The 25,057-nt window shown below is 39.4% G+C and overlaps 1 protein-coding gene across 1 annotated transcript in view; it reads right to left on the reverse strand.

Moving 5' to 3' along the window:
- Positions 1-25,057, reverse strand: part of CEP112 (centrosomal protein 112) — a 329,147-nt gene extending 304,090 nt beyond the window's left edge. The window contains exons 1-4 of the mRNA XM_080679644.1: positions 24,928-25,057; positions 19,705-19,818; positions 16,355-16,545; positions 14,201-14,373 (exon numbers count right to left, since the gene is read on the reverse strand). Coding sequence (XP_080535770.1) covers positions 14,201-14,373; positions 16,355-16,545; positions 19,705-19,810 — 470 coding nt within the window. The 5' untranslated portion in view covers positions 19,811-19,818; positions 24,928-25,057. The remainder of the gene's footprint in view (positions 1-14,200; positions 14,374-16,354; positions 16,546-19,704; positions 19,819-24,927) is intronic.

Below are 25,057 nucleotides of genomic sequence, written 5' to 3' on the forward strand. Positions count from 1 at the left end.
GGCAAAATACACCTAACATAAAACGTACCACCTTAATATAATGTACCATTTTTAATATACAGTTCAGTGATTGTAACTACATTCACACTGTTGTGCAACCATCATCACCATCCATCTCCAGAACTTTTCCATCTCACCAGACTGAAACTCTGTAACCTTTTAAAAATTAAGTCCCCACTTCCCGCTGTCCCCAGCCCCTGGCAACCACCATTCTACTTTCTATAAACTTGACAACTCTAGGAATCTCATATAAGTGCAGTAATATAGTATTTGTCTTTTGGTGACTGGCTCATTTCTCTTAGCATAATATATTCAAGGTTCATCCATGTTGTAACATGTCAGAATTTCCTCCCTTTTTAAGGCTCAAAAATAGTCCATTGCATGTAAATATCACATATTGTTTATCCATTCATCCATTGATGGACATTTGGGATGATTCTGTCTTTAGTCTATTGTGAATATGATGTTATGAACACAGTTGTACACATACCTGGTCAAGTTTCTGTTCTCAATTCTTTTGGATTAAGTACCCAGAAGTGGAATTGCTTGATCATAAGGTAATTCTATTTTTCATTTTTTTGAGGAACTACCATACTATTTTCCACAGCAGACATACCATTTTACATTCCCACTAACAATGCACAAGGGTTCCAGTTTCTCCACATCCTTACCAATATTTATTTCTGTTTGTTAAATAGTTGCCATCCTAGTAGGAAGTATCTCATCATGGTTTTGATTTGCATTGCCAGAATGATTAGTGATGTTTATTTAGCATCGTTTCATATGCCTATTGGCCATTTGAATATCTTCTTTGGAGAAATGTCTATTCAGTCCGTTGTCCATTTTTTCAACTGGGTTGTTTGTTTCCTTACTGGATTGTGGGATTCTTTACCTATTCTAGATATCAACCCTTTTTCAGATATAGGATTTGCAAATATTTTCCCCCATTCCATGGGCTGCCTTTTCATTCTGCTGATTGTGTCCTTGGTAAACAAAAGTTTTAAATTTTGATGTAGTCCAGGTTATCTATTTTCTCTTTTGCTGTCTGCGTTTTTGGTGTCACAGCTAATTAATCATTGCCAAATGTGTTGCATTAAAGCACTTCTCCTATATTTTCAAGATTTACACTTAAGATTTGTGTATCTTGATGTACACATTATACATTGATTTTAAGTTTACCACAAAACAAAGAATGAATTACAGCTACATTTATTAACTTGGATAAATCTGAAGTATATGAGAGAAAGAAGCAAGTGTCAAAATAACATACAGGGCATGATTCCACTATATAAAGTTTAAAAAAATGATTATCACAAAATACAGAACAGTGGAGCTCTCGGGAGAAGGAAGTGGAGGCGGTAGGGAAAGGACACAGAACGACTCCAGGAGTATTGTAATGTGCTATTTTTTGGCTTAAACGGAAGGGGATGTTTATAATTGTTCTTTAAACTGTACCTATGCATTTTCATACGCATTTTTCAGGTGTGCTCTTCACAGGTGTAAAACGCTTTGAGAGTAATACAACTACTGCACCAGAAATGACCAGAACATTAAAATGAGACCTTTAGATTCATGACTTTGCATTCGCCTGAGCAGCAGGTAATACTGTTCTATGCCATCTTCAGAACAGCACTCTATGGCACTGCTAAGTATGAATGAAAAATAAAAATAAATAGCAACAAGTAATAATGCAGGGAAGTATCAAATAACACTGAAAATAAGAAAATGAAAGTTATTTCCAATGACCCACAACATATTTATTTTAATTTTTCAAAGGTAACTTTATTTTTTAAAAAACTAAATTTTAAAAAAAATAAGAAGTTTCACAAAACTAAAAATTGACCAGAGATTCATAAACATTTTAAGACTTCATAGTTTTCCCATTTCCTCCTTTAAAATAACACATTTGGTTAAAAAAATTAAAACATCTTTAAAAGTCACACATTTAAATCAACATTTATTAATATATCTCTGGTTTAACAGTGTAACACTCAGAAAGTACTTTAACTCCCTTAAAATTAAATTTTACAATATATTTATGAGCTGTCATCCTTTTTTGTTTATTAAAAGGACAATCAAAACTGTCCCATATTATAAACTCACAAAAAGAAACTTGCTTGTGAAATAAAAAAATACTATTACAAAACCCCATTCATTAAAAATATTTTTAAAAGAGAAAATGACTAAGTTTGTCAGAAATCTGACTCACTGGGGGGGGGGGGGAGGGGGAAAGAAAGCCTAAAAGAAATGTAAGACCATTATTTTCAAGCCTATTCCATCTCAGTTACAATTTGTTACCACTTGACCTTGCCTTGGTAAATATCTAAGAATAATGTTTAATTAGTATTTAATTTAATGATGTGTAATGTTGAAAATTAATGAGTAGCTAAGTGACTTTATAAGTGTGTGACAGTTATGTTTTATTGATATCCTAAGAAACAGTTTTCATTCCTCATTTATGTAGCAGTCTTATTTCTAGAGCTCGAGGTTAAATGTCTAACTAACAAGTGTCCATTGTGTCAAAAATATCAAATTCCATAAAGTGTTCTGCCCAAAAAAAAATGAAGATAATTATTTTTTAAAATTAATATAAAATAAATGATTGATTTTTCTTTTTTTTTTTTTTAAAGACTTGGTAGGGACAGCTGCTCTGAAACCTGAACTGAGCAGAGGAGCAACTAGAAGCTGATCATGGGCGATCATCATGGAAAAGGGAGATACCACGAACCACAAGTAAGCACAGAATACAGGTCTCCCCTGGGGCAGAGGCAGTTCCTGTGCACCAATACCCAACTCCTAGTCCGTATTCCCATTCCACTTCCCCACCTAGCCAGCACCTCTTCTTCTGGTAGGTCAGGTTTTGCAACAGCCCAGCAGAAGACCCAGGTCTAGAACTCCAAGCCCGGTAGGGAGCCACCAATCACCTATGGCTATTCAAATCAATTAAAATTTAAGGAGGTAGACAAAGGACTTATATGCCTGCATATAAGCCTAATCAATGGACACAGACAACAGGGGGGTGGAGGGTAATGGGGGAATAAGGACACATATGTAATACCTTAACCAATAAAGAAATTAAAAACAAAATTTAAGGAGGTAGAAGAGCGTAGAGGGGTCAAATATATGGTGATGGAAGGAGAGTTGACTTTGTGTGGTAAACACGCAATGCAACATACAGATGATGTATCATAGACTTGTACACTTGAAGCCTATGTAACGAATATCGCCCCAATAAACTTAGTAGAATAAATGAAATTAAGTTCCTCAGCCACACTAGCCACATTTCAAGGGCTCCAGAGTCATATGGGAACAGTGGGACTGTATCGGACGGCACAGCTATAGAACATTTCCACCATCACAGAAAGTTCCATTGGACAGGGCTGCTGTGGAATATTTTTGCCCAAACAACAGGGCTATTCTTAAATAAAATAAACGTACTTTTGTGAATAATATTTAAGGATGTTTAACTATGTGTAATCCTAACCATATTTACTTATGCCAATGGACATAAAGAACCCCTAGGAAGGAAAGGTATCACTTGGCTCACCCATAAATTCATCCAACAACCTACAAGCAGAAGCTATTTATAGTGTTAGTGTCATTTACATATAAAAATGGGGTTTAACACGGTAAAAAAAAAGTCATATTATAGTTTTTTGAGTATCCAGACTAAAAATTTAAATCAATATTTTAAAGTGAAAATTGGTGTTTTTTTTCATATAAATCAACATAATCACAAATACATTTCATTATACTTGGGCACCATCTGCTGGCCATGTTATTAAACTGCACAAGAAATGAAATAGTACTAGCTATATCAGGGGACATTTGTAAGGGACACAGTCCCAGCTTTTTGCTACAATGCATTCCCAGAAAACCACATCATAAAGCAGATCATTGTAAAGCAAATCATATTTTCCATTAAGGGCAGGACTATAATTAGATTCTTCATTTCAAACTAAAATCTGGCATTAAATAACCCATGGAAAGATCTCATTAAAGCAAAATGCAAAAATTATACTCCTCTATAATCATTTAAAATAGGATTATTTTCTAAGTCCTTTCCTATAGGTATGAACACATTATTATTTAGAGAACTCAAATTAAAATATAAAATTTAATTTATATAAAGTTAACCTAAATTTAATATGGTAAAAGTGATATAAAATAAATGTTTGCACACTCCTAGAATTTTTAAGCAATGTGGATGGTAGTTCTTTATAAAATGGCATCTAAAGAAATTCAAACTAATGCCTTCTTTTTCATCAATAAAGTCCTCTACAGTAAGCAGGATTAATGTGTTTCTTCTACTGCAAAGCAGGGTTTAAAGGTCGGAGTTGATTCAACTTTACTCCTCTTCACCGTCTCCTAACTCATTCGTTTTCATCAACATTTCAAGTAAATATAATGTGGTATTAAATCATTCTTTTACTATCCCACAACCTAACTGCACTGTGGTGATAACCTAAGCTACTAACTAGACCATATCATACTTCACTAAAAAGTCACATAAATCATTACAAGCCATTGAAAAGAAGCCTCAAAACATTGTTCACAAAATTTTAAGACAAGTATACAACGTATTATCTTGTGTTCTGGTCTCTGAGAAAATGCATGAGCTGATGACATGAACTGAAGTCTACTATTACTTAGGCAGCTTCTAATACATGCTGCGGCAAAATGAGGGGGGGAAGGCCATCTACACTATATTCCATCTATCCTGGAAAAAGGGACTTGCTAAGTTACCCAAATAAAGATTCCTTCAAAGTCTCTGTTAAAACACTATTACCATTCCGTACTCTGAGAGTATGCAGGATTCAAACTTATAGTCAGAACCTTTTACATAATCATTAATTAAATTTATTTTTCTCAGGAACACAAAACAATGTTTAGTATCTCAAAATAATTAATGACTAGTAGGTTTTAAGATAATACCCTTTGGGAGGATTACATAATTAGAGAATCCAAAGAAGGGTCAAACAATCTAACATGCAAGCCCCTGTATGAACAAGGAAAATTACAATCACCACAGCAGAGATGGTGGATGGTGGCAGCAACAATAACACTTTCCCGGTCTCATGTCAAAGACTCTCTATCTCCATTTCACAAAAGATGAAACTAGGTTTTAGAGAAACTAAGTAACTTGCCTGAGGACACATGGTTGCCAAGTGTCAGAAGTGAGATCTGAACAAAGGCAAGCTGCCTCATTTCAGCTCAACCTAGAAATAACCAAGAACAAAGGCACAGTGGTCCAGGATTGCTGATGTAGCTCAAGTGGGGGAAAGACAACTGAAGTGAAATTTCCATATTTGCTGCATAAGTACTCACGCCTACATGGTTCACTAGAGAGAACACAGGGTCTGAAATCATAAAAACCTGGGTCCATCACTGGGAAAGTTGCTTGACCTTGCTGAAGCTGCTACCTCACTATAACAAAGAGCAATCATGCCAGCCTCACACAATTGTAGAGAAGATGTAGTCAGTTAACCCACAAAGACTTCTAGAACAGTATCTAGCACACAGTAGGTGCTCTATCAGTTGTACAATGTGTGCCACTGGTTTCTGTTTGAACAAATTAGAAATACAAGTGGAATACATAAATATTTAAGTTATTTATGGGAAAATTGTCAATCTTATGTTAAAATCTGTCTATTTCTTATATATAGCAAATTTATTAAAGTGCATCTCTAATGTTAGCAATGTGTATACTAAACAAGATGGCATTTTGGAGGGCACATTGACTGTAGCAATAAAAAAATAAGTGTGTGATTATTAAAACTGACATAGACACATGTACAAAAAATGTTTGTAACTTTCCTCCTAGGCTAGTCCCATTCCGTAAAGGTAAAACAGTTTTGTATAATACACCCAGAAATATTCCATGCACATGTATACACATGTATCCACACATGCTCTTTAAAATACACAGATCACACACAAATGGAAGCTTCCTATACTTTCATGTACTTCTTTTGAACTTTATATACCTTAGAGATCCACCCATCCTAGCCCATATGGATTTCTGTTACCAATGCACAAGATGTTGGGCCTACTAAGGATCCCACTAAATTTGTTAATGTGTCTAGCTATTGAAAGAGCAATCCTTCTCTGTGAATCAATAATGGCCCAAAACACATGCAGAGGCATAATGGTGTATGTAATAGGATGTTAACATTCTATAAAGATTTCTTTATAACAATAAAGAATTGAAAGCAGCAGACACAGGTTAAATTACAGAAAATCCACACTATGGGCTATTATCTATAATTTAAAAAAGAGGACAGACTACATGTCACAGGTTTAAGACAAAAGGTAAGTGATGAAAGAACAAGTCTCAGAACAGAACATATAAGTCAATGTGTAATTCTGTAATGACATATGTGGGGTGTGGGTATGCGTCTACTTTAAAGTGACACATATCAAATTGTTGATCACTATTACCTCTCGTGAGGACAGTGGACTAAGGAGGACATGAAGAGGACTTTCTACTCTACACATTTCTACACTGAGGTTTTTATGACAAGCAAGTATTGCATATAGACTGCATACTTTTCTAAAATGAGCATAAAAACTCTACCAGTCATCTCCTGCTACATAGCAGATTGCCACAAACTGAACAGCTTTAAACAATCACACATTTTCCCAGAGTTTCTGTGGCCAGAAGTGCAGGCACAGCCAGCTGGGTCCTCTGCTTAGGGCCTCTGCAATCAGGATTTGACCAGAGCCGGGTTCTCATCTGGAGGCCGGACTAGAGGAGGATCCACTTTCCCGCTCGCATGGGGGTCAGCAGCCTTCAGTTCCCTTACGGCCAAAGAATTCATGGCAGCTCACTTCTTCAAAGCCAGCCAGGAAAAGACAGTGCGACGCTACAGCAAGTCTGCTAGCCAGACAGTCTGATATATCGTAATGTAATCATGGAAGTGCCATCCCATCATCATTGCCATATTCTACTAGAAGCCAGTCACAGATCCTGCCCACACTCAGGAGGGAGGGTATACAAGGCTGTGAACACACAGTGGGGGAATCATGGGGCACCTGGAAGTCTGCCTGCTACAAAGACAATCAAGGTCTTTACCAGATCCCAATGGCAGGCATTTGGAGGATGACCAGGAAGCAAAATATATGGATATAGCTCATGGTTGTAGAACTAAATGAGATTAACCAAGCTGTACAGGATGAGATCTATGTCTATGGTCTCACAGTAACATTGTACATTTTGGAAAACCATGCTCTAAACTCAAATATAACTAAAATATTTCATTGTGAAGAAAATAAGCAGATCTCTGGTATAGAATACAATTAGAGATCTCATAAAATAGCAATGCAATTTGGAAAGTGATTTTTCTAAAAGAAAACATGACTAATAAACCAAAACTAAGAGAAAGGAAAGGAAGCAAAGAATAAAACCAGGACGGACATAGCCGAGTGCTGAAGCTATTTGATGTGCAATGCTAAGTTTACCAGCAGATAATGTATATCTGGTGGAAAAAGAAAGCAGATAATAAGCCTGATGGAATATAACCTCATAACACTTCTAAGCTGTTTAGAACCAGGCTACACACCATCCCATAGGAGGAATAAAGGTAAAGGAGAGGTGCCATCTCCACTGAATAGGGAGCCCTAACAAAGAGGCTTCAAAAGGACTCTGCATCTTTAATAATATAAAAAGGCTAGGACACAAACAGCATAATCTAAAATGCCATTAGAAATACTTCACATACAAAAAGGTCTAAGTAAAGCAGGATTTTATAAAGTGATCAAAAAAGAAACACTAAGGGGGAAAATCTTTTAAGATTAAAGAGGTTTTTCAAAGGACAAGTTGAAGTGGTTGTAAAATTTATGAGGCAGCCTTAAACTTCAGTTCTAAGTAACAATAAATTATTCACTATAAAAATATACATGTGTCAAATATTATAAGCCTCTTAAACTTTTGGAAAACAATTTCTTGCAGAACTGATCAGATGTGTTAGGTCCCCACTAGCAGACACTCTCTCTTTAGCCCAGTATGACCACTCAGGGTGCAGGAGCAACTGGAGAAAAGAACTGGGAAGACCATCATTCCACTTCACACCACTTCTGATCCCACTCACACATTATGTATTTGGCCTTGAAATCAGTTGTATTGCCTTTAGCTACACTAAACGTTAGTTGTAGTTTCTAAATGCCTTCATGCAAATAAAAAGTCAAAGATCTGTTCATTAAATTAACATTTTACAGTAAAGCAAATGAAATTAATTGAGAAACATATGAGAAAAGATGCAGTGTGTGGTGTTGTTTTGCAGCCTTAATTGGCCTTGGGCCTTAGTGATATCCTGGCACTTGAGCAGAAAGGAATTTAAGTGTGCCTTTTCCGGCTCCTTCATTGTCTCTACATTCCTCATGGTGTGGGAAGGGCATCTCCATAGCCTACACCTGTACTTCTCTTAATTTCTTCTGAATTTGATCTTTCCCTCGACTTTTTCTAAGTCTTTTCTAAATCTCTGTGTGTCATTCTCTCTGCCACAATATACCTATCTCAGAGGGGTTTTGTACAGATTAAATTAAGATTATGTGGCAGTGCCTAACATAACCCAACCTTCAAGCATACATGCACTCACCAAATACAAACTCTATGGAGTCCCTAACTGGAAATATAGTGCAAACAGGAAAACCATAGTTCTTCCCTAATGAAATTTACAATCTAGCAAAAGAACAGAAATGGAACCTCTGTACATGCAATAAATGCAACAAAGAACACAGAGTACTTTGGTGTAAGTAAGAGTCACCTAAACAGACCTGGGAAGTCAGGGAAGGCTTTTATGAAGTTAGGAGATCTGAACAATGACTAGGACCAAAGGATTGCCTGCTTGGCCCATTAATTTCTTTATGTAACTGATAACTAAAGCCTCATACTCAAGTAATTTGCATTAATATGCCATTTTATTATAGCTGAGCAACAAAGAGAAATAAGTTCTTTGTTAAACTTGTGGAGATTTTTACTATGGTTTCATTTTCCAGAAGAATATTCTGTTTTCTCAGACTCTATCCTCTATTATGAGGAAGAAACTGGAGCTCTGCTCTATTTCCGACGCTGAACCCTATTCTTATACATACCTCAGTCTTCACAAACACCTCCACGATGACCGAGAACCACGGCACTGAAATTACCCATGCATGTATCTATCTCTCTTCCCTATCCATCTCAACCAGAGTTCTAGACCAAATGTTTGTAAGACTGAACAGGTAAACACATGGGTGATTATACTACACTTCTACAAAGATCCAGTCTCTCTCCTCTTCATTTTTTTAAAATATTTTTTATTGTTGATAGTACTAGAGATATCTTCCATCCCCCCCCCACTTCCTCTCCTCTTCTTAAATCATGTGATCCCCCTTCATTTACCTTTTTTCTTTCTACTTTTGATAGAATATAAATGGAAGCAGTGCCTTCAGCACTCCCGGATCAGTCTCCTGCTTCAACAGTGTTTGGACAGAACAGACCCAGGAAGGCCCCTTCTTCCAGCCTCCGGCCACTCTCCTACGTCTTATCCAGTCACCACCTTCAGAACCACCTCCGGGACCAGCCAACACACCAGTTGTTTTGTTTTTGTTTTTTTTCCTACCTTAACTCCTTATTGCCGAAAAACCATGGGGCGGGGGGGGGGGGGGGGGAGGGCAATAGAAGATATGTACACATGTAATACCTTAATCAATTTAAAAAAAAAAAAAGAATTATTCCACCCACCAAGGTGCAGTCTGCAGTCAACCGCCTAGCCAACCTGCATCTGGAGCCTCCCACACCTACCTCTCTCGGCTTCTATTTCGACTGGGAAGATGTGGCTCTCAAGGGCGTGGGCCACTTCTTCTGCAAGTTGGCGGAGAAGAAGCATAAGGGCACTGAGCATCTTAAAGTTGCAAACCCAGCACGATGGCCACATTCTCTTCCAGGACGTGCTGAAGTCTCCCAAGATGAGTGGGCAAAGCTCAGGACGCCATGGAAGCCGCCCTGGCCTTGGAGAGGAGCCTGACCCAGGCCCTCCTGGAGCTGCCTGCCCTGGGTTCTACCGGCGCAGACCCTCAGCTCCGTGACTTCCTGCAGAACCACTTCCGGGGTGAGGAGGTGGAACTCATCAAGAAGATGGGCGACACCTGACACCTCCGCAGGCTGCCGGCCCCCAGGCTGGGCTGGGTGAGTATCTCCTCCAAAGGCTCCCCCTCAAGCACAACCAGGAGCCTTCGGAGCCCAGAGGCCTTGGGGGGGCCCCTCTGCACCCCCCTGGTGTCTGGCTCTTACCTGAGCCTCTCCCCGAAACTACTAGCCATTCTTTTAACCATCCTGAAGCCCTCACCCAGACATCGGACCAAATGAAACAATAAAGCTTTTTGCAGAAAAAAAAAAAAAAAAAAGAAAAAACAAATACTTTACTTCCTCTTAACCCTACTTGAAAAAATAAAAAGCTCACCCTAGCCAATATGACTCAGTGGATAGAGCATCGGCCCACAGAATGAAGGGTCCCGGGTTTAATTCCAGTCAAGGGCACATACCTCAGCTGCAGGCTCCATCCAGGTCGGGTCACATGCAGGAGGCAACCAATTGATGTGTCTCTCTCACATGGATGTTTCTCTCTGTGTGTCCCTCCCTCTCCCTTCCACTATCTCTAAAAACCAATGGAAAAATATCCTCAGGTGAGGATTAACAAAAAATAAAATACTTACAAAAGAAAGTCAAAGCTCAATAACAGATGCAATTACCTCAACCTCAGTGTCAGGAATCAGCAGGAAACAGTGAATGCATGCTGCATTCGGGGAGTGAGCAAGTGTTACTTAGCTCCAACCTAGGAAAAGATTGCTGGGTCTCCACTTTCTAAAGTGAACCGGAAATGTAGGGTTTTTGTACAAATTTCTCTAATTGTTCATTTTGACAACTCACTAAAAAAGCTTTAAAAACATTATGTAAGTCAAACAAAACAAATCTATGCACATGATTCATTCAGTTCAGAATGATCACCAATTTTCAACCTGTGGTCGAACTCAAAGACATAGGAAACTCCTTTAGTTCACTTTTACACTGTAAACTCGATATTCATTTCACCCAGAAAGGAACCCAGCACTTAGACACTCAACAAATCTTTTGGCAAACACCTGATGCATTTCACAGACAAACCAAGAACTGTATTTTTCTTTGTATGCACATGAGTCTCTTGACACCTCCACTTACCTGTTTAAAAGGTTAACAAAAACTCCTCAATTATACCTCTTCTATTTTTAAATCTCCGATGAATACAAAAATAAGTACTTTATAACACCTCCTATGGACTCATCTATTCATTTCTTTTTACTCTTCTGAACATGTCTGTAATTATATCCCTTCTCCCTTTTATGCTTCTTCATTTTAATTTGTTTACTCTTTCCAATAAAAAAAAGTTCCTTTGGACTACAGCACTTGCTTTGTGTTCATCTGTTCTTCCCCCCATAACTCCTGACATCTGAAAAACATAACCAAACTACACCAACTATGAAGACATTTCAAATTACTAACATTTTATATCTGAGTAAGTAACAAACCAAAATGTGTAGAAAAGAAAGATTATATTGTTAACCAAATCAAATTTCCCAAAATTAAAATTACCAAGAGAAATTTAAAGTATGGTACATATCAACTGACACTGTCCAATATTCTAATATTTGAGGGAACAACACCAAAGGTAAAACTAAACGTTTGATAAAAGTCCAATTTAAGTCTATCCCTCCTAGAGGCCAAAAGTTATACTACAACAATAATCTTTTCGTGTATTTCAAAAACTTAGAAGTTTAGTTTATACTAACAATCCTACTTAAGCTTAGTACTCTAGTGAAAAAGCACAGTTTAAGAGGTTTACATTTATATTCATTATTTTATTAAATCAAAACAAATACTGTGTGATGGATAAAAAGGAGAGAAATTCAAGTATAAGCTTTATGATGTTAGTTTGTTATAGCCATTGATATGTTCTTAATTTGTGCTTGTCATAAAGGAAACAGAGAATTGTGTTATTTAAAGATTTTTCAGGAACCACTTTCCAAGCAATGGAGCATATATATATATATATATATATATATATATATATATCCTATATAATAAAGAGGTAATATGCAAATTGACCATCACTCCAACACACAAGATGGCCACCTCCATGTGGACACAAGATGGCCGCCACAAGATGGCCTGCAGGGGAAGGCAGTTGGGGGGGGACCAGGCCGGCAGGGGAGGGCAGTTAGGGATGACCAAGCTGGCAGGGAAGGGCAGTTAGGGGTGACTGGGCCAGCAGGGGAGGGCAGTTAGGGGCAATCGGGCTGGCAGGGTAACAGTTAGACGTTGATCAGGCTGGCAGGGAAGTGGTTAGGGGGTGATTAGGCTGGCAGGCAGGAGTGGTTAGGGGCATTCAGGCAAGCAGGCGAGCGGTTGGGAGCCAGCAGTCCTGGATTGTGAGAGGGATGTCCTAAATGGGCAGTCGGACATCCCTTGAGGGGTCCCAGATTGGAGAGGGTGCAGGCTAGGCTGAGGGACAACCCACACTCAGCCCGGCCTACACCCTCTCGAATCTGGGATCCCTCGGGGGATGTCCCACTGCTGGTTTAGGCCCAATCCATAAACTGGCAGTCAGACATCCCTCTCGCAATCCGGGATGACTGGCTCCTAACCACTCGCCTGTCTGCCTGCCTGACTGCCCCTAACCCCTCTGCCTGCCAGCCTGATTGCCCCCACCTTGCCCCCCTGCTGACCTGATCACCCCTACCTTGCCCCCCTGCCAGCCTGATTGCCCCTACCTTGCCCCACTGCCTGTCTGATCACCCCTAACCTCTCTGCCTGCCTGCCTAATCACCCCAACTGCCTCTGCCTACCTGCCTTATCACCCCTAACTGCCCTCCTCTGCAGGCCTGATCTTGCCCCTAATTGCTCTCCCCTGCCGGCCTGATCACCCCTAACTGCCTCTGCCTGCCTGATCACCCTAACTGCCCTCCACTGCTGGCCTGATCTCTCCCCCAACTGCCCTCCTCTGCCAGCCTGATCTCGCCCCCAACTGTTCTCCCCTGCTGGCCTGATCTCGCCCCCAACTGCCCTCCCTTGCTGGCCTGATCGCCCCTAACTACCTCTGCCTCGGCCCCCACCACCATGGCTTTGTCCAGAAGGAAGTCAGACGTCTGGAAGATGGTCAGTCGACCCAGTCTAATTAGCATATTACCCTTCATTAGTATAGTGTAGGACAGGATTGCTTAAACGAGGGGGAAAAGCCTTTTTCAGCAGGAGGAGATGCTCTTGGCAGACAAAAACACATAATCCCTATATCTGGACTGATAGCCAGCCATATGCACTATACTGCCAAACTGGTCATTAAAAAATTGAATCACTGTCTTACACTTTACACCAAACAGCTATTGCCCTTAAAACCCCTCCTCAGCCCCAACCTTAGGTTCTGCCTTTGCAGTTCACCCAGAGTAGGTTCTGATTGGTTGGTTTCTATGCCAGTCAGCATCAAAAGCTCCACCTCCTAGGAAGCCATTGGCTCCTTGTAATTCACCCAGATTTGGTTCTGACTGGTCAGTTTCTATGCCAGTCAGCATCTCAGGGCCTATCTCCAGGCCTGATCAAAGAGGCAGGGCTGATCAGCAGCCACCTCAGGCTGCTGGTGAGTGGGCTGAACTGCTGACCTCTGGGAGAGAGAGAGAGAGAGAGGCTTGACTGCTAGCGAGGCCCGGAGAGAGAAGCAGGGTGATCGGGCCTCACCAGCAGCCGCTGCTGCTGCTGATCAGCCCCACCTCTCTCTCTCCAAGAGGTCAGCAGTTCAGCCTGCTCGCCTGCTGAACGTGCAGCCTGGCATTCGGTCAAGCCTTCAGTCGTTTTGGATGTTACAACCCTGGCTCTTTACACACACACACACGTACACACACACATTATATATGTGTGTGTATCTGTAATGTGTACATATATACTGGTATTTATAACAGATACCAAAAAAAAATTATGGCTAGAACTATAACGTAATTTTTGAATACAGAATAAATGAAAAAGCAAAACTGTCATTTTACCTTCCCAATATCGCTTCAAAGACCTAAACTTTAACAAAAATGTAAAGTAAACCAACTACTTTTCATAAAAAAAACACACACAAGGAAAAATGAAATGTATGACCAGTACTGAAGACAGGCTAAACACATTCGAAATCCCATTTTCATAGCATACCTGTGGCCATCGGTTGGCGACTGCACCAAAGAATAACTGTCTCCAGAAGAAAGCTTCCATGATTCATTTAATTTGTGTTCGCTCGTCCCCAGCTCACCCACTAACCAATCCGGTAATCCTTCTGGGCTTGAACCTTTGGCTTGTGCTGGATTTGGTTCATCAAAATAGATGGACTGATTTTTAAAAATTAGAAAAATTATTCTTTTAAATGTACTATAATGAAATAATTAGTTAAAATTTCAAGTTTGATAACCATTCAAATATTCAACTACCAAAAATATATAAAAATTCATCATTCAATGCATTTTTAACATTAATTATTAAATTAATTGTTTAATATTAAATATTAAGTAATTTAATATTAAATAATTAATATACAAAAAATGGATAACACATTTTAGTTGTGCTCTGCTGTATAAGAAATCTGATGAATTGATAACAATACATAACAGATAATCTGATAATAATTATTGTATTACAAAAGGAATATTAGCTTTATATAAACATAAATGAAACCTTTTTTTTTAATCATGTGCTCTCTTATTTCTTTCTGTGATCATTAACTTCTCTGCAGCCCACCAAAAAAATCAGTGGGCTCAGAAACCACAATAAGTAAAAATCAGGAATCCCTTCATAAGATGAGAACAACAGAGTTGAAGACCTGGGATTTAGTTCTGGCCATGCCATAAATGAGCTGGAAAACCCAAGGCAGTCTCTAGGCCTTCTCATCATTCTTTGTAAAATAAGGCACTTTCCTATGATTTTATGAAATTGAGTGTGAATGGGAAAACAATATACTCAGATCTTAACATCTGAATTTGTTCCAGAAAATATTCTACATTCAGTCATTAAGAAGAATATTAGCTCATTTATTTCTCTTTAAGTAAGCCAGTCTTCGTGACACATTTCTGAAGAAACTTCTGCATTAACTGGATACTTCTGCAAGAATTCTCCCAATCCTACACCACAGTCCTCTAGGGGGGCTGCTCTCTAGGGAGTGGTGAAACATGACCCTCTATCCTCAGTCAGACATGCATAGCAATTTCTTTTTAAATGAGATAGTCACTTCAATGTTTAATCAAATATTAAGTCAAGTAACTATGTCCCAAAGACTAATGATTTTAAACCAAATGTATGTCTCTCCTGTGATTGGGAATAGCATTAAAACTTTAGGCATTCTCCCATGGATAGCATATTATGGTCTAATTGTGCAACATGCCTCTTGAGTGAATTTTTGGTGTAAATTAACTGTTAAAATAAAATTTGAAAATCTTAAAATATCATTTTAAAAAATCTTAAAATATCCTAACAGCAACTACAAATCCCTAGAACTCCAGCCAGATTTCTCAAGTATTCAAACACCATACAAACAAAGACAGTGACAATTCATCAACCAAGTGTAATTGTAACTACCTTTTCACAAACCTGATTCTGATAATGAAATTAAATGAAGTGCAGGAAATCACTTCTAAACTCCAACTTACTGTTGTTACTTTATTAGAGTAGAAAGGAACTTTAGAAGTCACTCAATCTGACCTCTCATAAATTTTTAAAAATGAAAGTTTAATAACTAAAATTTACTGACATACATAAAGTATTATTATTATAAACAGTAGAAAAGTAAGGCTCAAGTTTAAAACCACACTTTAAATTTTTTAGAAATATTGTAGAATATTATAGAATGACTAAATCTATGTAGAATAAATCTATTGTAGAATATTAGAGAATGACTGCCGCTTATAGGCCAATATCTGATTTCTATTCAAGGTAGAAAAAGTTGAATCAGAAAGAAAAAAAAACACATTAGTTTTAACTAACATATTACCTAGAACTTGTTACTTACTAATGACCATTCCCAAAGGGTATGATAAATTGGCAACGTTTTTTAAAAATATATTTTTATTGATTTCAGAGAGGAAGGGAGAGGGAGAGAAAGATAGAAACATCAATGATGAGAGAGAATCATTGATCGGCTGCTTCCTACACCTCCCACACTGGGGACGAAGCCCACAACCCAGTCATGTGCCCTAACGGGAAATTGAACTGCTACTTCTTGGTTCATAGGTCGACGCTCAACCACTGAGCCATGCCGGCTGGTCTAAATTGGCAGTTTTTAAGAAACTACTAATTCACCTTTTGGTCAATGACACCTACCATGTATGAAGGTAAAGTTTTTAGTGTCCCGGGTTCAGGTCGGTGTATAAAAGGGCCTTCAATCACTCCTCGCTTAAGCATATGCAGTAACAGTTTTGCATAGAGGTTCCGATTCTTCCTGCCCATTATTCCTGCACCTGTTCCTGAAGGTTCACACAGCTTTCTAATCCAAAGTGCACACCTCTGCCGTTCTAGAAATATATAGGCACTATTAGAGACTTGATTTGTCAGTAAACAAACACTAAATGAAAAACCTGTCTAAATCTGCTCTTGCCTAGAGCAGGGGTCGGCAAACTCACTGTAAAGGGACACACAGTAAACAGTGAGGCTCTGCAGGCCTGTGACCTCCAGCACAGCTGCTCCCCTCTGCCATTGGAGCATGAAATCAGCCACACACCACATGTAACCAAACAGGCATGGATGTTTTCTCATAAAACTTTACCAAAAAGGCAGCAGGCTGGATCTGCTCCAGAGGCTACAATTTGCCAACTCTTGGTCTAGAGTTTACCAGTTCATTAGTAATCAGGCAAGACATAGGCAAAAAAATATTTTCTCAAAAATAAAATCTCTGGATTACTTGCTATTTACAAATAAAGCAGTGAGATTAAAAGTTTGCTGTAAAAACATCTCTAAAATAATTGTAGTTGTGTTTTGAAAATTCTTTCAATAATTCTCATTATACAAACCAAGAGAGATAAAATGCAGTCTTATTTATTTAAGCATTTTAAACTTAATCTAAAATTAAATCTCAAATGTTTTATTTATTAAAGCTGATAATTTTCAGGGATTTATAGTTGATTTATTTACGGTTTTCTTTTAACCTCTCTAGAAATAATTGAAGGCTATTTACATGTAATTTTGTAAAATAATTATCCTTTTAGAAACTGCCTTAAAAATATAGTACAGTTTAATCCACATATAATGACCTATTGACTATCTTATATTACCATGACACAGAATCGTTTTTAGGTCTCATGAAAACTATTTTGACACTAATCTTTTATCAGTCTAACTCAATTTGAGGATTATATACCTAACACAAATCATAAGCCTGCTTTAATCTCTTAGTTTCTAAAGGTCATATTCATTTATTGTTTTACCTACAAAAATCGCTGGGGCCGGATTTACTACTTTGCTCATACCGGATTTATCACTACAGGTATGAGAGCTAGCCTCTAAAGAACTTTTGTATTTTTAGCTTTGAAATTATGTAATCACAAAGCAAACTTCATGAAATATTGGGCATACTTTATGCCAAAAAATACAAAAGTGAAACCGATAAACTTAAGCAATCACTTTTCAAACTATATATTTTCTATATGCCCAGCAGCAAACTGAAATCTATAAAATTTTGGAACGGCTAGAATTCAGTACAACTTGATTAATACAAAAGAGTTCATTCCTCTACTTAAAATGTTGGGAAAAACCATTTTCCAAAGTAGATTTTAGCTATAAGAAGATGTAAGTTATTTAGATTCTTGATTGGTATGTGATTTCCAAGCATTCATTAAGAATTAACTAAATAAAAGAAGGCAAGGGATATACCAATACTAAAATACGTCATGAACCAAAGATTACAATCCAATCAATTCTTGAACCTAAAATCCATTTTTAAAAGAAGATAAATATGACAATAGTTTGATTTGAAATACATTTATAATGGGAGATTTTAATTTAAAAAATTTCCTAATCAGCAGATCTAAGACAAAAAAGAAAAAAGGTACTGAATATCAAAAGATGACTAACAGTATAGAAACATCATTAAATACTCAAAAAACCATGAATGAGCTGTGAGGATATGAAACAGCCATTTTGAAGAACAGCAGAGGAAGAAAGGAGAGGTTATGGTCTAAAGGGCAAGCAGAGAGAGGAAGGAGCTTGGAGGGAAGCCCATGCCGAGACATCACGGACTAGGAAAAGTAGCAGGCCTGGCCCTGGTGGCTCTTGTGGGTTCAATCCTCGGTCAGGGTGCATGTGGGGGGCAAGTGATCTCTCTCTCTCTCTCTCTCTCTCTCTCTCTCTCTCTTCCTTTTCCTCTTCATCTCCCTTCCTCTCTCCCTAAAAATAAATCAATAAAAACATATCCTTGGGTGAGAATTTTTTTAAAAATGGCAGGGCCTGGATGACCACAAAATGCATAACTCACCCACTACTCTCCCTTCTCCCAGTGTAGCTCCTTGCAATAAATACCTAATACTGACTTGGTTCCTCATTTTGAATATAAAGCTCCCTCAGACACCTTAGGGAAATAGGAAATTTGGACAGAGTAAAAGCCACTTTCTTGGCCCCATTCCAAATGATCCACTCAAAAGCTGCCAATTAGATTTACCTTTACAGCCAATCTTATGCCCAGTATAACTCAGAGAATCTTCCTGGCCCCGCAAACTCTTTCCAATTGCTCTGCATACCTTAAATTACTTGAAAATTCTTTGACTTGAAACAAAGACTCTCATTCTATAATCCTATATAATAAAAGCCTAATATGCTATGTGTCTGGTTGACTGGTCAGCCGTTCAACCAATCAAAGCATAATATGCTAATGATATGCTAAGGCCACTCAACCACTCGCTATGACATGCACTGACCACCAGGGGGCAGACGCTCCAACCAGTAGGTTAGCTTGCTGCTGGGATCCAGCTGATCGGGACTGAGCGAGATGGGCTGGACACACCCTGGAGCCCTTCCATGGTCCCTCCCTGGCTGGCCAACATCCCACATCCCTCCCCAGCCCTGATCATGCACCAGTGGGGTCCCTCAGCCTGGCCTGAGCCCTCTCACAATCTGGGACCCCTTGGGGGATGTCGGAGAGCTGATTTCGGCCCAATCCTGCAGGCCAGGCCAAGGGACCCCACTGGTACACAAATTCGTGCACTGGGCCTGTAGATAAAGATAACAGGCCAGAAACTGGAGACAAGATAAAAAACTCATTCACACGTCATTTTATTCAGTCAACCCAAAGCATACCAGACTAATAAATTCTTTTCCACTTTTATAAACAAAAGGGTCAGAGAGCAGGTGGATTGTGGGCTCCTGAAAGAGGAAACATTCCCATGATGGGAGAAAAAAAGATGCAGGAAGAAACAGTTGTAGCAAACTTTAGAGATCCCTGTGCTTTAAGCTCATGACATATAAGAAGGGGTATCACAACCTTTCCATGGTTTAGTAGGACATTATCACTAAATTTCCTTTTACCCTTCAACAGCTCAAAGTAAACAATCCCATATCAGCTTAAGATAAAAATTGGTATTAAAAGAATTCAGTTTTATTTCCATTTTGATGGTTCATTGGTTTGATGAAATAATATAAGAAAAAATTAACCTTAGGAATCTAATTTTTAAACATAATCTTACCTGGCCTATGGGGTAATTTTAGAACGAAAGGCTTCATATCTACCACAAAGTGATCAAATTCCGCATCCAGCTTCTCCCATTGTTCTTCTTCACTTTCCATTTCCATAATTCAGTCTGTAAAAGATTTAAAATGAAAATATTGAGGATCTGTATGCTGAAAACTGCAAAACTGATGAAAGACGTCAAAGAAAACTCATTAGCATTATAAATACCAATTGTCCCCAAATTGATCTATAGATTTCATGCAATTCCAAACAAAATCCCAACAGTATTCTTTTGTATATATAACAAGCTGATTCTAAAACTTAATTTTAGAAATTAAAGAAACTAGAATTCTGAAAAAGAAAAACAAAGTTGGAGGATTCACATAACCCAATTTTAAGAGGTACAGTAGTCAAGACAATGTAGTATTGGTAAAAGGATAGACACATGGATTCATGGAACAGACTAGAGTCCAGAAATTGACCAGTACAAATATGGACAAATGACTTTCAACAAAGGTAAAATTGATGAAGAAATTATAGTTTTTATAATAAAGTATGCTGTACATCCATATGCAAACAAACCTCAACCTACACCTGATAGTATATTAAAAAATTAACTCAAAATAAATCACAGACCTAAGTGTAAAATGTAAAAAGTGTAAAATTTTCTTCTTAGAAGAAAATATAGAAAACAATTTTCATGACCCTGAAAAAGGCAAAGATTTCTTAGATACAACATAAAAAGCACTACCCATGTAAGAAAAAAGGGATAGATTGGACTTCAGCAAAACAAAAAAACTTTTGCTCTGCAAAGGACTCTGTTAAAGGACTGAAAAAAAAAGCCACAGACTCAAAGAAAAGATGAGTGAATTATATTTTCTCACAAAGAACTTATATTAAGAATATATAAAGAACTCTCAAAACTATAAGACAGCCCTAACCGGTGCGGCTCAGTGGCTAGAGCGTCGGCCTGTGGACTGAAGGGTCCCCGGTTCGATTCCAGGTCAAGGGCATGTACCTTGGTTGTGGGCACATCCCCAGTAGGGGGCGTGCAGGAGGCAGCTGATCAATGTTTCTCTCTCATCGATGTTTCTAACTCCCTATCCCTCTCCCTTCCTCTCTGTAAAAAAATCAATAAAATATATTTTTTAAAAAACTATAAAACAACCCAATAAAAATAATCAGCAAAAAAACTACTCTCTTTACCAAAGAAGATATACAGATGACAAGTAAGCACATTAAAAGATGCTCAACATTTTTAGTTACTAGGGAAATGCAAATTAAAACCATAATGAGATATCAATACACTCCTAGTAGGACAGCTAAAATAACAAATGCAAACAATAGCACGTGTTGGTAAGAACACTGAACAGGAACTCTCGTGCACTGCTGGTAGGAATGCAAAATGGTGCAACCACTCTGGAAAACAGGTTAGCAGCTGCTTACACAGTTAAACATACATTTACCATGTCTCAGAAATCCCACTCTTCGGTATTTACCCAAGTGAAACAAAATCTATATTTACACAGAAACCTGAATGTAATGTTTATAGCAGCTTTTTCCTTCTATAATCAGCAAACACTAGGAACAACCCAAAGGTCCCTCACCTGGGGAATGGATAAACAAATTATGGCAAAAACACAAAATGAAACTGTACTCGGCAACAGAAAAAAATGAGCTGCTGATACACATGACAACATTAAAAAAAAAAAAACTTTGAACATATTATGCTGAGTGAAAGAAGCCATTGCTAAAAGGCTACCTACTGTTTTAACCCATCTGCATGATATTCTAGAAAAGACAAAAATTTTAAGCATAGAAAACAGATCAGTGGTCCACAGGGCTTAGCAGTGGGGAAGTCCTGGATACGAAGAGGCGGCGCAGGGCAAGTATTTAGGTGTTGGAATTGGTCAGCATACTGTCTGTGGAGGAGGCTGCAAGACCCTACTTTATGCATGTGTAAAAACTCATAGAACTGTATCCCCCAAAAAAGTGATTTTATCTATGTACATTTAAATTTTGTAACTCCCCTCAAAAAACTTAAAATATTGGTCCTTGTATTTCTTCCTAATGAGCACGAAAACATTGACAATAAAGGGGTAAATCCCAAAAATCAGAAATATAGATTTTGACAAAGTTCCTTAAGTTAAAAATATATCCACACTCAATATGTTCCTTTATGTAATGAAATGTCTTGGTAGGGATGTGGACTACCCCTACATTATGTAAGGTCTCCAAGTTTCATTGATTCAACTTACAAATTACACATTTAGAATAAAGCTCTGTTCTGCCTCAGGCATTCTTACTCCACAGATGGCCCTCCACTGCTAACGCAGCTTCTGATACTGACCATGGTATCCTCATCTTATTATCAACAGCCTCTTCACAGAAAGTTCTCCCTACCCTGTCTCTGTAAGGAAGCTTTCACTGGCTGGCCTGGCTTCCCTCCGTCTAGACATGAACCAAGGTTTCCAGTCCTCTGCCAAGTACATGCATGTGCTCTCTGGAGTCTTAAACTCTCTCCCCCAACCTTGCCCAGGAAGGAAAACAGTTTCTGAGATGCATACTGCTCTTCAACCACAACCCGAAAGTCCCCTCTTAGGAAACTACACCTTACTCTCCATTCTCATCACCATCACCTCCCTGACCCTTCTATCTCATCACAGCCTCTTATTCTCTTAAACTGTCTCCTTACTCCACTCGATCTTCTTTTCACTAAACTCAGCAAGACTACGATCCCGTGACACCCTCCTTCATTCCCCAACTGAGGGCTTGTGGGAGAAGGATGGCACTGCCTTGTAGTCAGATGGCTTCTAATCTTACCTCAATCCACAGGAGTCTTTTACTATCTCCTACTCCAAAAAGCAGCTTTTACCAGACATCTTAAAGCCCCTTAAATAAAGCGCTCACTCTCAATTTAAAAAACCTAAACTCCTGCTTCATGGAAAAAGTAATTGTCAAATGGTTACACCACAAAATGCTATTCCCTCCACCTCACAACTTACCTCTTAGGGAACGGAAGCATGAACTTGTCTTTCTAATGCCAACAACACCTTTATCGCATATTTAACGTTAGAGGAAACTAAAATTCAAAGCTAAAAGACTCACCTAAACCCATGAAATTAAGCCCAAAGCTCAGATTAAAATTCTGAAATCCTTGTCAGATTCATTATATCTGACCACTTGGCCACTTACCTATAAGTCAGCACTATCGCCAACTAATAATAAAATCTTGAAAAATAGAAAGGCAATAAGAATTGCTATAATAACATACAATACTGGATATATATTTTTTAAAAACCAGAGTAAAGAGTCAATGTAATATTTGTTAAAAGGTAAAAATCTGCATCTCCTTATGCCTTTTTAAAAATATATATATATATTTTTTATTGATTTCAGAGAGGAAGGGAGAGACAAAACATCAATGATGAGAGAGAATCACTGATCAGCTGCCTCCTGCACGCCCCACACCAGGGATGGAGCCCACAACCTGGGCATGTGCCCTGACCAGGAATCGAACCTTGACCTTCTGGTTCATAGATTAATGCTCAACCACGGAGCCACACCAGCCCAGACTCCTTATCCCTTTTTTATTCCCCAACAAAATAATGACAGGCAAAGAGCAAAACCAAAAAAATTAATTTACAATTTCAAACCTTCAAGGAATTCTTGCTACACAAATTACATCTTATAAATAAATTATATCTACTTAGTTCCAGCTAATCAAACCGTTTTATTGCTATTCATTAGAATTGCAGATTTAAATTATTAGAATTGAAAAAAAATAAGTAAAGCTATATCATTGATTTAGGCTTAGAGTGTGCCTACCAGTCACATAAATTACTTCAAAAGCAAACAAGTCAACTGAGTGACTCCTGCTCACAGCTATAATCTATATTTGGATCATGTTTTACATTTAACTCACTGGTATTGTCTTTTTTTTAAACCTGATTGCATGTGGACAGCTACAAAAGGGGCTAAGACCTTCTCAAGGTGCTTAGCTGCCACAAGAGTCAGCAAAGCTTGAGCGAGTCACAAATACTGAAAGCCCTTGGTGGGGGAAGCGGCCACAACTGCGAAACAAAGAGTACATACACCTCAGTACATCCTGCCCCTTGCCAAACACAATAAACATATTCCTGCAAGTGGCATGTCATCAATTTTGTTCAATCAAACCATATTTCAAATATAGGGTGGGTCACTAAAGAAAACCTGAAATGTGTATTTCGGTGCATCCACGTTTTCCAGGTGCGTGTTTACCTGGCTGACACATCTGGGTGTGTGGCCAGGTACGAACGCCTTGGCTGAGCGTTCCCTGATGGTGCCAGGAGCATGTTGTGTGCTTTGCAAAGGCATCGCAATCATCGCCCGAGGAGACAGGCACTAGCTCGCGGCCATTTCACAGAGGAGGAAAACTGAGGCTCAGCAGGGTTCAGTAACTGACCGAGGGTCCCACAGAAAGGGCCAGCTGGGCCTGAACCCTGTGCCCAGACTCCGCTGCACCGTTAGGAAAAGGCACCTGTCCTTTCATGTGCCTTTTCTATTTTATGTGGACTCATCTTTAAATACTCAGGACAAATAAGAAATATGGCAGCACAGTGATCAGAATAAGAACTGTTCGTATTTACTTAAGTGCTTCTCTTCAACACGTAAAAACTAGAAATCAGCGCAGAAACACTCCGCAGCTCCCGGCACCTGATGCCGGGACAGGGCCCTCTTCCCCAGGGACTGTTATGCGAACTGTTCCCACAAAGGAACCAGCACACCGGTTCGGCCCTAAGTCCGGGTCGCTGGTCCTGTCTTGGGAGGAAAGCGACAAGTGCAGTGAGCCGTGCCCGTGAGTCACTTCCCGTCCACAGAGGGCAGCGGTGGCCCGTGCGGGGCGGCCCGCGAGGCCGAGGCCGCTCCCCGCGCGGGTCCCTCACACGGATTTCCTCTCCTGAGCCGCAAGCCCTCCGGTCCGGCTCCTGGACCTCGTCGCGGCGACCGCTAGTCAAACTTGACTCAGAACTTTCCCATCCCGTGCCCGGCCTGGGCCTCCCTCAGCAAGTGAGACCCCCGAACGCAGCGCGCGCCCCTCGGGCCTCCAGGACCCGCCCGGGGCCGGCGGGGCGACGCCCCGCCCCGCACCAACCCGCACGGGCGGGGCGACCGCCACCCCAGGCAAAATTCCACCCCAGAACCCGGGGACAGGGGCTGGGGAGGGAAAATGGGAAAAACAAGAACCTGGTGCCCCTACATGCAAGCTTTCCGATGGGCCGCCGCCGCTGCCGCCGCCGCCAAACGGTTTCAAATCCTTGCGGGCCGCCACAGTCTCCGCCGCCCTGCAGGCCGGGGGCGGGGATTTCCGCGCTCGCATTCCCCGCCCC

Source organism: Plecotus auritus (genome assembly GCF_963455305.1).
Source record: "Plecotus auritus genome assembly, chromosome: 7".
NCBI classification, from domain to species: Eukaryota; Metazoa; Chordata; class Mammalia; order Chiroptera; family Vespertilionidae; genus Plecotus; species Plecotus auritus.